The sequence below is a fragment of the Agrilus planipennis genome, unplaced genomic scaffold, assembly GCF_000699045.2.
Source record: "Agrilus planipennis isolate EAB-ADULT unplaced genomic scaffold, Apla_2.0 scaffold312, whole genome shotgun sequence".
Lineage (NCBI taxonomy): Eukaryota > Metazoa > Arthropoda > Insecta > Coleoptera > Buprestidae > Agrilus > Agrilus planipennis.
The window spans coordinates 1-17,455 of NW_020438997.1; the positions used below are offsets into that span (position 1 = coordinate 1).

At 34.3% G+C, this 17,455-nt stretch overlaps 1 protein-coding gene across 1 annotated transcript in view; it reads right to left on the reverse strand.

Annotated features, from left to right (window-relative positions):
- Positions 1-6: 6 nt before the first annotated feature.
- Positions 7-17,455, reverse strand: part of LOC108742462 (NPC intracellular cholesterol transporter 1 homolog 1b-like) — a 50,595-nt gene continuing 33,146 nt past the window's right edge. Inside the window, exons 15-21 of the mRNA XM_025975785.1 lie at positions 14,005-14,132; positions 13,341-13,453; positions 8,131-8,269; positions 7,733-7,896; positions 3,015-3,270; positions 2,211-2,392; positions 7-2,156 (exon numbers count right to left, since the gene is read on the reverse strand). Of these exons, the coding sequence (XP_025831570.1) occupies positions 1,856-2,156; positions 2,211-2,392; positions 3,015-3,270; positions 7,733-7,896; positions 8,131-8,269; positions 13,341-13,453; positions 14,005-14,132 (1,283 nt within the window). The 3' untranslated portion in view covers positions 7-1,855. The remainder of the gene's footprint in view (positions 2,157-2,210; positions 2,393-3,014; positions 3,271-7,732; positions 7,897-8,130; positions 8,270-13,340; positions 13,454-14,004; positions 14,133-17,455) is intronic.

Here is a 17,455-nt window from a genome sequence, read left to right on the forward strand (position 1 = left end):
TACCCCATGGTGTTCTTTTAATAAAGCTGGAAGTTCGAATATTTATGCAGCTATTTACATTTACCTCTATTATATTAAACGAACCACTACCCAAGCCTACCAACAGCCTAACTGAGCCCGGCAGTTATATACCCTCTCGATTAGGGAGAAGCGAGAAGTGGTGATACTCTAATAAAACGCATGCATACGAGGTTGACACATACTACCGATTTATACGAAGATTTACCGATACGGCCTCAACACTACATGGACTCACAGAAGATGGAGTTTCACTCTAGTGAGATACTCGAATAAAAAAGAAGCATTAACTTGAAGCATTCAAAATTATGCACATTGAAGCTCCAATCTTGAGATTTTTACAGATTGGTGATGGTGGTAATTCCTCCGGTTTTGGTGGTCCAAACAGAAACGGAAAGTTACTCGCCCACTGTTGCTGTGGTTAAAATTCTTAAACATTTCTTGTTCATTAACAATAGATTATGCTCCGCTGAAGTGGTTACTGCAACTGAAGAGCTCAAAAGGACAGATTGTACGGTAGGTATAACGGCTAGAGGAATGTTCGATATCATACAAGGTCAGGCAAACAATACGCTAACGTAGATGCCCGGAGACCACGTTTTGAAAACTGAAAACATTGTTCCTTTGCGGCGAAAAAAGGACTGTTCATTACTTTCAACGTGTGGGATCCTGGGAAGATAATGGATTATTGAAAGAACAGAGGAAAGATGTAGATATTGACTCAATAATGAGATTGACAGAAGTCGAAACCTCAAGATCATTTGGGCCGATATGAGCCACTTAAGCCGGACAACGAAAATTTCTTGAGCCCAGTCAAATTCTCTTACCTTGGAGCGTCGCGAAGATACGCGAGCGATTATATTGGCAATGAAGTAGAAGCGATGTGGACAATTTCCAATTACGGACTCCTATTACAGACACATTTTGGTCGTCATGGATTATTTCGGCAAGTGGTCCAAAGCATACAAAACAAAAATTAGAAAGCACATACTGTTGCCGAATAGCTTGTCAATACTAGATTAGTCGCTATAGAGTACCAATGGAATTGCATTCCGGCCAACGCAGGAAATTTGTGTCAGCTTTACTCATAATGGTCACTGAATTAAAGGGCATTACGGAAACAAAGGCTACGCCTGTAAAGGATAAGGGTATAAATCCATAATCTGGCGAGATGGTTGATCGTATTAACGCTATTCTGGAGATCAACTTCAGTTTAAGAAGCTTCGGTCACTACCGTCAAACTGGCTAGGTCCGACAAACCCATATTCCTCTTAGCGTTTAAGTCATCCATGAAACAACTAGAAGAACACCGGCCACTAATTTATTTAAACGAGTACGAGCATCAACTACAAAAATGAACTTGATTCACCCATAAAGCTGTACGTAAGAATCTACGATTCTAATGTAACCGCATGAAAGTCAGTTACGATCGGCTAGCCAAACGAAGGCGATAAGTGTGACTATAAAATCCATCAAAACGGAAAGAACGTTGCTCGGGATGATCCTTACACCGTTATTCGAAGCATCAACAACGTTGTTTATCGAATTTGAAAGTGACTTCGGGCCAAAATGAAAATCGTGCACCTTGATCGCCTTGCATCTAAAAAGGCAACGCTATCGATTTGATTAATCTTCGGAAGGGGGGGGGGCAGTGTCTCGTATAGGAAACCCACCATAAGTGAAGAAACGTCAAGGGACCTATATAACCGAGATTATAAACGCTAGAATTTTCTAGAACCTACATTATTGAATGAAAACTTTCTAGAACATCCATATAAAAAGCTGTCGTAGAGACAGTACCAATTATTTTATTACGCAACAATGGTAACGTTCCCCGTTAAATTAAAAAGTGTGTTTTGATCCACGAGCCAGGAAGGTTCTTACGATAATAAATTGGTATACTCACAATGACAAGATTAACAACGGACACAGCGTTGAGCGTAATACCCAAATAATACATGAATGCTAGTTGGCTAGTTAGAATCATCAAACAACTTATGACAACTATGGAAGCCAAAAATAAATCCAAACCAGAAAAGATGAAAGTAACCACAAATACAGCCGCTAGTGAAATTCCAGTTGATTGAAGCATATCATGCCAGATGGTCAAATACTGTTCGTAGTAGACATAGAATATGCTGTAAAACAACGCATATCAGAAATGATTATTCTAGAAAGTATTTTGATATTACCTGTATGGAAATATATCAACATCTGTAATACCAAGGGTTTCAGTTAAATTTTTTGCTATAATTCTGGCGTACCTTAACGCTTCATAATAATCTTTTGAATCTTTTAGCACCGTATGATATGACATAACAGATGAGGTTGTGATGTTAGATTTTCCTTCTTCGTCTAAGTAATAGTCGATACTCTGAAAAAGAAACAGCAGATTTTGTGTGACTATTTATTCTAGAGAAATAAGTGGCAAGCTTTGTGTTAACTAGATATAATAGGGAAACGCAGGGTGAGTAAAGAAGCGCGATAAAAGGACAAAATAATTTGTAAGAAAAAAAAGAACAAATCGCAATCGCAAGCCGATCCTGAGCTGGAATTGGCAACACAGGTATTAGTACACCCTATAACAACTAAGCAGTAACATCGATGGAGATTGTAAGCATTCTTTTATAGTGCCCTATCACTTCTTCCAAGCTTGCTACTTATTTCAGGAACACTGTACATAAACATTTGTACACTCACTACACTGTATTCGTTTTTTTACAGAACTCGCATTATAGTCTTATACTTCTCATTTAGAGTAATTGCTTTATGTTCCGGTAAGTTGATTCATTACGTCTCCTTCTTTACAGATATCTTTATACTGTATATAAAATCATTGTCGTAAACGAGTCGCAGTATATTATGATGCGTTCGTCAGTGCTGATTTTTTTCGCAAAGATCATCCGGAAAATATCGTTTAATTTTTGTTTTTCCGTTTACTCTCCCGTAATTACATACTTTGATTTGAGCAAACCACAGTGACTATATATACTTACGTCTGAATAGGCTGCATGTCCACCTTTAGCACAATTTGAATCAGGATTATCTTGTAGAAAGAAGGATAAATAACGAGGAAAATATTCATCCCATGTAATATTCAGGTTGTTAATAGAGCAACTGCTGCATAAAGTGTTACTGTACGTGTGAGGACAAAAAGAGTTATTGCTTTTAAAATATTTACAGCACGAACTTAGCTCGCTCCAATCCTTGTAATCATCTATCCATGAAGAAGCTTGGGTGGAAATATAAGTTCTGGAACAATCATTAATCTATCATTAATTAACCTTATCATTACCTCATTCTATTTACACTCAATGGAAATCTCCATTAGTGCTGTTTGCTGTCAACAGCAGTATATCAAAAAGTGTGACAGGGGTCTTACGGACAAGTATCTACCTATTAGACATCAAACTGAATCTACGATACGGCTTGTATACTTACGTAAACGAAACTATTAATGTTATGAATTATTTAAAATTCTTCATGATATAAAGAGGTTTTTGAATAACGATTATATTGATACTGTAAATAACTATTATATTTAAAACTAAAATATACATGTAGTAAAGTTAGGTTTCAAAATAGTAAGTGAGGAGAGGATAAATTAGAATATGACGTATATAGCACGTTTTATATTCCCTAAAAAATGAAATGAGGTAAATTTTCCAGAAAGGCGATTGATTTAAACAAGTTTGCTGCATATATACAATGTACGTATACACATATACATACGTATTTTTATGAAGAAATTCATTTATTCAACGATTAGTTTGAGGAATTTGGACTTTTTTTTTGTACATATGTATCCATGTCTTTACGTTTGGAAACAATTATACGGAGCCTATTTAAAGGTTTGATGAAATGCATGGATATAAAGCAAGTAGTTTCACAAGAAGAAGAGGCGAGAATCGACAATCGTACGGTGCGAGTGGGCGAATCAGGCGAGCCTGCTTTATGGATGTAGCATATTGTCCCTGTTAGTAATTGTACGTCGCGATAAATTTACCGGAAACCATTTCCCGACTTGAATTCTGTTTAGGTATTTCTAAATTCAATTGTGGATCTAATTGGAAAACACTGAGACATACCAAAATGAGGAAAGCTTAATTAAAATCCTACGAAGGCACCATTGGGTTGGCCAAAATGGGGCATGCCAAAAAAGTGCTTTCTTTATGAATAAGTAATCAAACATCTTTCACAAAACTAACTAATTTATTTAACGATTCACTCTTCACTTAACACCACTATTTAAAGGAGCTATCAAACAAAATAATTTAATATTATCTAAATTTAAGGAATGCTTGTTTCCTATACAATGTTGAGATATCCCTGTACATTTGTTTCCTTTTTCTATAGCTTTATATGTTCGTTTATGTGTTTTTTAAGGAACTCCCATCATACCCAATATAAAAAGAGTTACAATCTTATGATAATTTGTAAACGCCTGATTTATCTAAAATATCTACTTTTTGTTCATTATTAACAAGTAGGTATTGACTACTAAATACTACTAGATATTAGGTTATTTTTATTAACGTGAATACAATTTAACTTGTGCTTTTTGCGACAATTACAAATATTCTTCTGTAATCTAGAAATATAATTGATTAAATGATATCTTACCTTTAGTTTGGATTTGGGAATTGCAAAAAACCGATTTATAATAAGTTTTTTAAGTTTCTTATAAACTAATTTATCGATAGTTGCCGCATTGTAACCGTTGTTAGCTGCTAGTGTTTTTATGACAAATACTTCCTTACTAAATAAAAATTTATAAATAAAGAATAAGACAGTGCTATTTTTAATGTTAACATCTTGTCTAGAAAGGACATGCGGTAAAATATCTGTAAAGGTAGGATTTCTGACAATGTCGAAAGTGGCATGACCATCGTTCCTTGCGACTGTCAAATCTAAAATGTTTAAAGAAAATTTGTTTTCTAATTCCACCGTAAATATGATTATTGTGTAATATAAATTAAGAAAATTTAAAAAAGGGTCTGGTTGTCTTCTTGTACCTGTCCCAATACAATAGGTACATATCTACATATCTTTTCCACAAAAGAACATTTTTTGTTATTGAGTTCTAAGTATTAAATACTTTAAGTTTGCCATGAAAATCTCATTTAACAAAGGTGACAAAGATAAGTCCATCGGAAGTCCGTCTTATTGCATGTATATTTTGTTTTCGAGTTGAAAATCTATTTTATATAAACATTAATTAATTAAAATAAATCTTTTTGTTGTAATTTTAGATTACTAGAGATTATTAATTCTTGGCACAAGTGTATTATTGCTAATGTTGGAATGGAAATGTGGCTGCCTACATTTGCCACATATTATTTATTAGTGTATAATATCATTTTTGTATATAGCTTTGGTATTATTCCTAATATTAATGTTGTAATTTATAATTCAATTCTTTCTTTTGTTAATATTTCCTATTGCGATTATGTAAATATCCTTTCAAATGGATCTACTTAAAATCTTTTGTACCTGCACCTTTCTATTATTCTCTCTACAAATAACTTCATTACTCGTACTTTCCACTAATCCCTTAACATTTTAATTTCGCTTACTAACAGCATGACGTGTCTGATTCTTGTTGCTTCTTAAATGCATTTCTATATTGAGTTTCTCGATACATTGGGGAAAAATCTGTTTCTTAGCATTTAATCTAATCATACTTTTCAAGTTTCATTCTTCTTTGATTCGATCCCTACTTTAGTAATATTTCTAGCTTCACCCTTTTAGTCTTCGTTAAAATTTATTTTCAAAAGTACTAACACTTCCGATCTGTTGTTCAACTATTCCATTTCTCTCTTCAGTTATTACTAATTCGATTTGTAATAGTGTCATTGTGTTTCCTTTGGTTTAATATTTTTAGAAAGTGCATAGTTATCACCACAGAAACTAAAGAAGGAACTAAGTATTTAACCTCAAAAGAGACAACTACTGCGCTTTTTGGCTTTTTAGTTATTTTAATTTGTCTGCTAATTGTAAGAAGTATTTTATAAAGTACTTTGATTCGAAGTTAACAAGTTTTAGAAATAATTCGTTAATTTCATTCATGTGGGCTGTTCTAGTTTTAGGGAAATGCGAAGTTTAGCTCAAGATAGGAAAGAGTGGAGGTACGTTTCCAACCAGTCTTAGGACTGATGACTTTATGATGATGATGATACAGACAGGACTCTTAAAATTCTCTTCAAAACATACGAAGAAATTTAAGAGAGCCCTTCCTAATTAAAAGCTAAAAGTGCGGAAATCAACGGATCACATCATTTTTGAAACTGAAGTACCAGATACAAAATAGGTGGGTAAAACGAAGTGTTGATGCACCACTAAGGAATAAGTAATGAATAAGATTTTAATGTACATTTTGAGTCAGTGACGTTGATAAATAAATAAAATTACTCATTAGACTTTACAGATAAAGGCTTTAAAATTAAATCAAATTTCTTTCTAAATTTGAAAATGACACCAATTGCTTAAGGTCCATACCTACAATTATTTTTTTTTTCATTTTCAGAATACTTTTCCACGATATAAAAATTATACTAGGTACTTAGATTTTTTATTTTATTTTTTTAAATACATTTTTTTTTTCAATAGAATATTATGAACGTGAAATGGAATGTAAGTAATTATTAGAAATACCATAATTCAAGATCCTAAAGCCGACCCACGTAACTTATTTTCTGAGGAACAAAATGGGTGAGAAAGGGTAGTGCCAAAAATGTAAAATAGCAATTTTAGTTTTTTGCATATAGTTAAGGTCTTAATTTTTAGATATATATGATTCTTAAGGAAATATTTTAATACTTTTCGTAAGCAGTCAGGTCAATTCTAAAGGCCAAACATACCCAGATACAATTTAAACGTCGTTGTGTTATAAAACCATCCAATTATCGCGCTATAAGTAAAATTATTTTTTTTGCTATCGTTCAAATGTTTGGCAGAAAAAACCGCGGACGGAAAATGTCTAGCAGTTTTGATTTTTAAGAATATTGTGAGAAACATTATATAAAAATAAGCACTCAGACTTTAGAAAAAGTGAGTAATATTTTTATGTACCCTCAGCACCTGGTATCCGCAAGTTGGCCGTAGGTCTAAGTTAACTGGTACCTATCCATACATTTAGAGTACATACTAACACTAGGTACTGTATTCTACCCATTGTGTTACTCAGAATACAAGTCATGTTTAGCAGCTTCGGGATCTTACTCTACTAGAGATTTTATACTTTAAAAACATAGAAATCTCAAAAACTGATAGCTATCGGCTAGGGTGCTACATGACAAAGTCAGTAGCAAATAAGATTTACTCTAACTCATCCAGGGGAATGTATCGAATTTCCTGTAATCCTGCATAATACTAGTGTGTCCTAAATCCTAATGGTTATTGCGCTATGTAAATACTCACTGTAATATATTCTGTTTAAAGGATTAGGTAATTGCTAAATAAATTGGTGTCTTTAATACGTTCATTGCCAACCACACGATTTCGTGTGGATTTCATACACTTTTCAATGTGCGGTAGGCATCGAACAATACCTTAATGTTACGTTGGCCATTAAGAAGTGGCCGTCTCACTAAATACTAAATTTCTAGTTTCACAATGGAAGTGGTAAATAATATAGCTATTTGCTAAAGTGCTAGACTTTTCAAATTGACTATTACAACGTATACTTACATATACCTTATATAATTTCACTTACATGTTCTGCTGTTGAGCAGCTGTATATAATTGGGTTGCTGTAGAATAATATAAACATCCAACGCCACCACAAAGTTTATTCTGAATTTCTGCACTGCTATAATTTAAATTACCTCTAGTAATCCAATATATGGGAGAACCAGTTCCCAGAAGATCATACATATACTAAATAAAAGTTAGATATAAAGGATTATTTNTAATTGGGTTGCTGTAGAATAATATAAACATCCAACGCCACCACAAAGTTTATTCTGAATTTCTGCACTGCTATAATTTAAATTACCTCTAGTAATCCAATATATGGGAGAACCAGTTCCCAGAAGATCATACATATACTAAATAAAAGTTAGATATAAAGGATTATTTATATAAACATATATATATTTACAAAAATATTACCTCAAAATACTTTACGACGTGGCTATCGTCTGGCATGGAAAGTTGCTGGTCTAGTCCCAAACCAACCGATGGTGCAAACATTAGATTGATAGCAAAGAAAATTGAGAACAGAAACATCACGGCACATCTCACGTCAAATCTGAAATATCAGTTGTTGTTATTAATCCACTGTTTTTAGATCGTTTGCATAACCACTTAACCTAGGAAATAACGTTACGTAAAAGCACTTATTTTGTTGGTAGGTAAATTTTATATAACACATTCGCACTTTGCGATAGCAGACTGCTTGCGAAAGCTTAGATGATGGTAACGTGAGCGACGTTGCGTGAGCTTTAAGTGACTCCACGGGATTCCACGTAGGTACGTAACGTGGACTGGTTGTTTACGACGTGAGACAGTCACTCTTGCGTTAGGCTTCGTACGTTTTATACGTGACAACAGTGGTATTATCCTCTATAAAAGAAGGGTTGCAATACACGAATGAATAAAGATGATGGATGTGGTATAATTGAGAAATTTGGTTGTAACTCTCTTAACACTTCTTCTTTTTCTTTGTCACATATATTTTTCAATGAGATTTTTAAGATTTTCTTTTCTTCCTCTATATTTCTTTCTCACTTAATTTTTGCAACTTCAGCTTGTATTTTACCACTCATTTTCTAGCTTCCCCAACTAAATTCCCACACCTTATTTCTCTCTTAATCACATAATCCGGTGTGCTTCCGTCTAAATTTAATACCCATTTTAAGTACCTTTTATTAATGTCTTCCACTTGCTTTTACTTTTTCCATCCCTTAATTGCACTCCAAAAAATATTATACTTTTCACTGACTACTAAAACAACCTTTTCCTCCTAACCCCATCATTCTCATATTTAACTTTACCGTATCCCCCAAATAGTTTCTAATAAGACACTCACCCGTCAATAGAGCATCTATATGTATTTTATCATTATTATTTTTCTGATTTTAAGTATGTATATTTTTTAACCTTCTCTATCATTTCACCCGTATATCTTACTTCCTTCTTTTCTTTTCCCTTCCTACTCTTTACTCATCCAAATTATATAAATTTCGTTTTGCAAGTATTTACCACTAAACCTTTCCTTCCCAAATATCTTTCTAAAACTTTCATCACTAGGTTCAAAGCCCTTATATTTTTCGATATTGTAGCGAGCTCGCGCGTGTTTGTGAGCGATCGGGCATACGTGTGTGTGAGCGACTTATCGATTCGCCGACTAGCCGCAGGCGCCTTTCTTCATGTGCGCCGTATTTGTAAACGTGTGTGTTGTACCTGCGTTCTAGGAAAACAGGTAAACAGTTCAAAGAAAAAGAAACTTTTCCGGACAGTTCGAGAAGGTTCCCGAAAGGAAGTAAAAGAGTATTAAAAGGAAGACACGATCGCCGAGAGAAGAGAAGAAATAAATTGACCGTTGCAGAAGTGAATCGAGAAAAAAAGTGGCAATGATACCAGTGAAATAAATAGCGCGGTGAATAGTGATATATCAACAGTAGTGTAATTAAATAGAATAATTCATAACCTAAGTTTAATAATTTAATAGTGTTTTTAAGTTCTTTAATAATTAGTGTAAATAAATAGTTTTTGTCGTCTTCGAAGTTAATTTTGTTGAACCCACGAACATTACAACTGGTGTCAGGTGTGGGGTTGAGTAAAAGACATTACAATGGCAAAGAAGTTGTACGAATTAAAAGTAGAAGAGAATTGGAAGAACGGGATGATGCGACAAGCGGTAACAAAGCGGAACTTCAGTGGCGGCTCGCGGAGGCGTTGAAATGAGATGGCCATGATCCTGAAACGTCCCTTTTCGAAGACGAATTGTCGCAACTGATGAAAAGTTTGGAAAATAAATTGGAAGAAAATTTGGAAGAAAATAGTAAAAGTTTGGAAAATAAATTGGAAGAAAACAGTAAAAGTTTGGAAAATAAATTGGAACAAAACAGTAAAAGTTTGGAAAATAAATTGGATGAAACTAGTAAAAGTTTAAACGTGAATTGGAAGAAAATTGTAAAAGTTTGGAAAATAAATTGGAAGAAAACAGTAAAAGTTTGGAAAATAAATTGGTAGAAAACAGTAAAAGTTTGGAAAACAAATTGGAAGAAAATAGTAAAAGTTTTAAACGTGAATTGGAAGAAAACAGTAAAATTTTGAATAATAAAAGGGAATAAATATTTAATAAGAATATTCAAGAAACAGAAGAGACGATAAAAGTGCTGGAAAAAATGATTTTTAATAGAAAGACAAAATCAATCGAAGGGGATGTTGGCGCATCTAGTACACTCTGCGAAGCCAGCCAAGTCAGCCAAGGAAGCGGAACAGAGGCAAGAACACGAATAAAACCACCAACTTTTGATGAAAAGTCCTCATGGACCACGTCCCACAAGCAATTCGAGGCGGCTGCTAAGGCGAATAACTGGGCACCTGAAAAAAAAGCTATGTTGGAACTACTGCGATCTAGGTCATATGAGGAGGCAGTGTAGGAAAAGTGCTCCTTCCCCAATTACTCGACGTCAAACAGACGGCAAGCAATATGATCGAATAGAAAATAATTAAGAAGCAATTGGACGCGTCACGGTAATCGATGACGAGTGGTTACCTGAAAATATAAAACACGACCAAGAAAACGACCCGGACTTGAAGAAGGTGATGGAATGGAAAAGAAACGGGAACGGCCCACGTGGCAGCAAATCTCTTCGTGTACCCAAGTACTAAAATTGTTATGGGCTCAGTGGGACTCAATGATTTTGGTGGATGGCATCCTGAAGCGTGTTGTTGAAAGTCCAGATGGAGAGGAAGATAGGAAGCAACTGGTTATTCCTCGAAACAAGGTTAAAGAAGTGTTGCAGTATCTTCATGATGGATCATCTGGTTGCCATTTTGGGGTGAATAAGGCGCTTGGGATAGTTAGAGAGCGATTTTATTGGGGGAACTATTAGGAAGATGTCAAGAATTGGTGTAAGAAGTGTACCACCTGTGCCGCGAGTAATAGACCACAGAAAAGGCCAAAGGCGACAATGCGTCAATACAATGTCGGTGGCCCCTTCGAACGAATCGCAATCAATGTGGCGGGTCCATTCTCAGAGTCCAAGCAAGGTAACAAGTACATCGTGGTCGTTATGGACTATTTTACTAAGTGGGTTGAAGCCTATGCCCTTCCGAACCAAGAGTCGAAAACCATAGTTGAGGAGCTGGTGAAAGAGCTGATCAGTCGTTTTGGGGTGCCCTTGGAGTTGCACTCAGACAAAGGGAGGAATTTTGAATCGGCTATATTCCGTGGAATATGCGAGCTCCTAGGAATAAAGAAAACTCGAACTACTCCACTCCAGCCACAATCGGACGGCATGGTCGAACGCATGAACCGAACATTGATTTAATATCTCTTCAAGGTAGTGTCTGATCACCAAAAGGACTGACCGTTATTTGCCTTTATTTTTAATGGCATACCGTTCATCTGTCCACGAAACGACTGGCAAAACACCTGCTAGTGTCCTATTTGGAAGAGAGTTACGACTACCTTGTGACCTCAAATTCGGTTGTAAACCAGGAGATGACTTGGCTGGAGAAGATTATATTAACAACCTCCGAAGGAAGCTTAACGATATCCACGAGTGGGTTCGCCTGCATACGCAGATTGCTAGTGACAGGATTAAAGAAAACTACGACATCAAGGCTACAGCAGGTGGTTACCAAACTGTCCTCGTCGTCGCCGTGGACTATCACCTATGTTCCAACAGAATTGAGAAGGACCCTATGAGATAGTGAAGAGGATTAACGACGTGGTCTACCCAATTAAGAAAACTCTAAATGGGAAGCCGAAGGTAGTCCACTTTAATCGCTTGGCTCCATTCGCTGGTGCAAATGAAGAGGATGCGTGGGCCAGATTATTAAGAACTATATCCGATGACACCTCTTTGCTATATTTAAGAAATATTCTCTGGTTCATTGCGTTTCAAAGAATCTCAGAATGAGCCGTGGTATCGCGTCCGAGTTCAAACGCGATTTGGAACATCTTAAAGACCAAATACAGAAGGAAAAAAACAGTTGTGCTTGCCTGACGGACGACGTTATATATATTACCTAGTAACTAAAGGAAGATGCTCTGGTAACCCAACTTATAGAGACTTTTGGGACGTAGTAATGGAACTCCGCGGACATCTTCTGGAGAATAACCTACAGAAGCTGGCGATTCCGAAGCTTGGTTGTGGACTGTACAACCTAGATTGGAGGATCGTACGGAACAAGATCGAAGTCCTGTTCCGCCGTCCTGGTGTAGACATTTTGATTTGCAGTAATAACCCGAATCGGACCAATTATGAGAAGACCGTGGACTGTTACTTCTATTCCCGGAGCGGATGTCGTGAAGGCGAGAACTGCAGATTCCGGCATGATCCTGCGAAACGGAAAGTGAAAATGTTTCGGAACAAAATATCCTTAAGGAGGGGCAGTGTAGCGAGCACAAGCGCGTTTGTGTGCGATCGGGCATACGTGTGTGTGAGCGGCTTATCGATTCGCCGACTAGCCGCGGGCGCCTTTCTTCATGTGCGTCGTATTTGTAAACGTATGTGTCGTTCCTGCGTTCTGGGAAAGCAGGTAAACAGTTCAAAGAAAATGAAACTTTTCCGGACGGTTCAAGAAGGTTCCCGAAAGGAAGCAAAGGAGTATTTAAAGCAAGAGATCATCGCCGAGAAAAGATGAGAAATAAATTGACAGTGATACCAGTAAAATAAATAGCACAGTGAATAGTGATATGTCAACAGTAGTGTAAGTAAATAGAATAATTCGTAACCTAAGTTTAATAATTTAATAGTGTTTTTAAATTCTTTAATAATTTGTGTAAAAAAATCGTTTTTGTCGTTATCAGTCTTCGAAGTTAATTTTGTTAAACCCACGAACATTACAATATCAATACAAAATCATCTGCGTATGTCATGGTCGAATTTTTTCCTTCCTACTACTACCCTCATCTCCTTTATCTTACTTATTACTTGCTCCAGGTCATTTAAATATGCATTAGTTAAATTTGCACTTAACTTATAGTCCTTTGTCGGTTTCTCGAAAAAATGAAAAAAAAAATAGATATTAGATATTCTTAAAAATAACTACCTTGTATAGTTATTAAAACTATTATCTTAAATGTACGACGCATTTAATATTCTAAGGTAACTGAAGCCCTCAATGTTCTTTGGTCTTACCTCATAATAAATGGAGTAAGAATTTCTGACCAAATTACATCAAGCCAAGACTTCGTTTCAATTTTATCTCCTTTCTTGAGTTGAATACAGCAAAGCACATCGATTCTGTTTTCCTACAAAAATAAAACATAAGTAAGCTATCGGGGAGACACTGTTGCATGTTAGCAACATCGTCGACAGTCATTCATTTGCGTAAAAATTACCTGTATATACGGAAAAATAAAATATTTGTGAGTTAAGGTGCAGTATTTACCTGTTTCCGCAACTGACAATTTAATTCGTAATAACAAAAAGGATGCAGGTTTTGACTATAATTAATTATTATTGTTTCGTCACGTAGTGAATTCCTCAAATGGTAAAAATCTATCACTCTATGACGAAACAATTATAGTATTATGAATAAATATAATTTGCAACCAATACTTGTGTTTCCCTATTATGAAAGTTCAAGAAATTAACCATCATCTATTCCTAAAGTATTGTATTACATACAAAAATGTATTTGGAAAGAAATAGTTTCTAGGAATTTGTTTTAATTAATGGAAATTATTTTGTGACATAAAATTCCCACCAATACGAATTTCTAAATTTGTATTTTATTTATCATTCTAATCATCATTACTAAATCTTAAACTGTCTATTAGTATATCAATATAATTTTTACCTGATATCTATATCCATCTAGACCTAAAAGGGCAACAAATGCTGTTAATTGCAAAAGAAATCCGTAAACAAGAGACAAAGCGGAAAATATTGCAAACGTCCGTACAGCTGGCATATCGGAAAGTGCACCTAAAATATAGTAAGTTAAATACGATTATTTTGTTATTTAGGTATCCATTTTAAATTATCTCCATTATTCGTTACTACTGATACAGTTATTAAATTTTCAATAGTACGTATAGTATATAGTGGTAGCAGTATATAGTGATAAGTAATAAAAGATTAGGCCAGCTAATATCATTTGAGAGCTCATTCATGTGCTATCAGAACTTCTGAAGATCTAGGAAAATTTCCATTTTTCAGTGTCACAAATAATAATATAGTCGATCAAAGTTCGCAAAACGCAAGAACATCCCGAAGATATACCTATGGGAAATTGTGTTTGTATTATTATAGGTCAGGTTCTTGAATGTACATTCATTAGAAGTTTTTCCTTACTTTTTAAATTAATGAAAATAACAGATGAGAGAATTGCAGCCATTCATAAAGGATTTCAGTGATGTTGTGTCTAATTATAACATTTTGTGTGTTTTGTTTCTGTTAACGGTAGATTTTTTGACGTTCAGTGTGTAATTGGAATGGTCACATTTCTAACTAGCATATATGTAAATTACACTTAAATTTTCCCAGTAACATTAATTACGGCTTAGTAAAATTAACAAAATTGTGATTTTCAACTTCTCATTTATATATTCTTAGTGATCTGATGATGCCCAGAATGTTGGCAAAAATTTGAGAGTTGTATGTATGTAACATCAATCCATATTTTTTTTTACAAGAATTTATCTACCAACACCCTCAATTTAACTATCTTTAATTCAACTAGTACGACAGTTACTAAGATCAACTTTACTTACAATAACAAACTTTATTGCCCGAAAAGTTCAAGAAAATCAGTAAGACATACTACCGTAAAATTTATAACAAATTATGCCATCTAATATGCTATACTTATCAATTACCGTTATAAATTTTAACTTTGAAAAGTAAACGTGACCCAAAAAGTACACATATTATATATAAGTTTAACCAATCGGCGGGGGCATAGCCGCACTGTATACCGCATTACTTTATGTGTGTCTGACGATATTTGACAACACATACAATTCATGCGAATTCACTTCTATTAACTTTAGCGTAAACCGAAATATTGAATTGAAAATTTGCGGCTTACAGAAGCGCTGCCTGTCATATATGTATTTTTTGTAATCATTTATTTTTAGTCCTTCATTTTTCAAGGAAGTAATCTTTTATATTAATTTTAATAAATTTTATATAGTATTGTGCAGGAATTGGTAGGCCCTTCAAAAAAGTCAATAAGAAATCTGACCACTGATAATTACTTCACTAGTTATCCTCCAGTGAAAGATCTTCTTCTTCTAATAGTCTTACGTTGATAGGTACAATGAAGAAGAATAAAAAAGGCATTCCTTCCATACAGAATGCGTCCAGTTGGGTATTTTTCATTCAGTTTTCAAGACGAAATTTATTTAGCCTCGTACGTGCCCTAGTAAAATGAAGCTGTATTTTTAATTTCTGCTGTAGACAACAATGGGGAAGTTGACGAAGGGGCAAATAAAATTAATATCATTTTAGATGATAACCAAAGGGTTGATAAAAAATGTGCGTCATACACTACCCACAGAAATACTAGAAGATGACCTCGGCTGACTTTTTTCCGTATCCTTGATTTAATAGGAATAATTTCCGAAATTGTACTCAATAACACTATGCCATTGAAAATAACACCTAAAAGAGGAATATCCCCGAATAAATTAGGATTAAGAGGATCATATGAAGGAGCGAACCAAAATAGATAAATACATTTCCAAGTAACTTAAGAACAGTATCGAGCTTCAGCAGAAGTATCGCAGCAGTAAATCGCGTTCGTAATGCAAGTTGTCATGTATGCAGTGCACATTGAAATATGGCACGACATTTGCACTATATGTGCAAAGAACATAGTCAGAAAGCAGTTCGATGCAGTAATTGCGTGTAATGGAGGAAGATTGATTTAATTTTACTATTATAATTCCTCACAATTTAGGTTTTCCATTATTACATAAGAACTTCGTTTTTACTTTTTATTTTTACCTAATTTATTTTTACTAATAAACATATACTATAACACTACTTTCGTTACTACCTTATTTCCCAAAAATAATTTGATTATAAAATCAATGCCGTCTTTTTCAAATTCAGTACTGTAACCTAAAAAAGCGCTTCCGACATATGGTCAATCAAAAACTTTTTCATGCAAAACTTGTTCCCTATTTTAATACAAAATATTATACAGAGTGTTCAAAAATAGAAAATGATTTAATTTAAAAGGAAAAAAGTAATAAGTATAGAAATATATAAATCACGGCGATTTTCAAATGCTTTTCTTCGAGTTAAAGAGCCCAAAGAGTTCGCAATATGTTTAAAACTAAAACATAAATAAAATAACTATAAATTTAATAAAAAAAATTTCAAGCAAAACTTTTTCCCTATTTTAATACAAGATCGCCTGTGATATCTAAATTTAATTTTCTATACAGGGTGTTCAAAAATAGCAAAGAAGATGTCGCTTAAATGGTTGCAATGATAAATATGGGTCCTATTGAAAAAAGTAGTTCGCAATGGTAAAATATGGGGCCATGCAAAAAATCGCGGCAATATTGAAATGTTTTTTAATTTGGTCCAACTGACCGAAGACGTGATACCAAAATGACCCAAAAAGTTTGTAATTGGATGAACGTAGATATGAAAAGACAACATCGTTTTGAATAAAGATGTACCTTCTTTTTTAAGTTTAACTTGATTTCTGTATCTCAGCGTCAAATTTTACGCTTAATCATTTATTGAGATCAATTTAAGAAAATAAAGACATTTGTATGTTGCACAAGATCTTATATAAACAGAAGGAATAAGGTTTCTATGATTAATTTTTCTGATTAAAAGTGTAGTTTGGTCACAATGAGTGGATAATATTGCGAACTTTTTGGACCATTTGACACGAGGAAAAACCATTTGAGTATTTCCGCGGTTTTTTGCATAGGCCCAACTTTTGGCATTCTGAACAACTTTTTCCTATAACTTTTTTTAATTGAACCCAAGTTTAACAGTAAACGTTACTTTCCTTTTCCTATATTTGAACTATATAAAGTAAATTAAAGTAAGATGTTAAAGACGATCTTGTATTAAAATAGGAACAAGTTTTCTTTGAAAATGATTTTGATTTAACTAATACTTTCGAAACAATGACCATGTTGTGTACTTTTTGAGCCACACTGTATACAAAACGAAAGAAAAATTGTAAATGCATCACCGGATAAATTCATTTTAATTATATAATTAGACAGAATCAGTGCAGCCTAAACTCCCTTCATGAAGCATTTTAGTAATTGCAG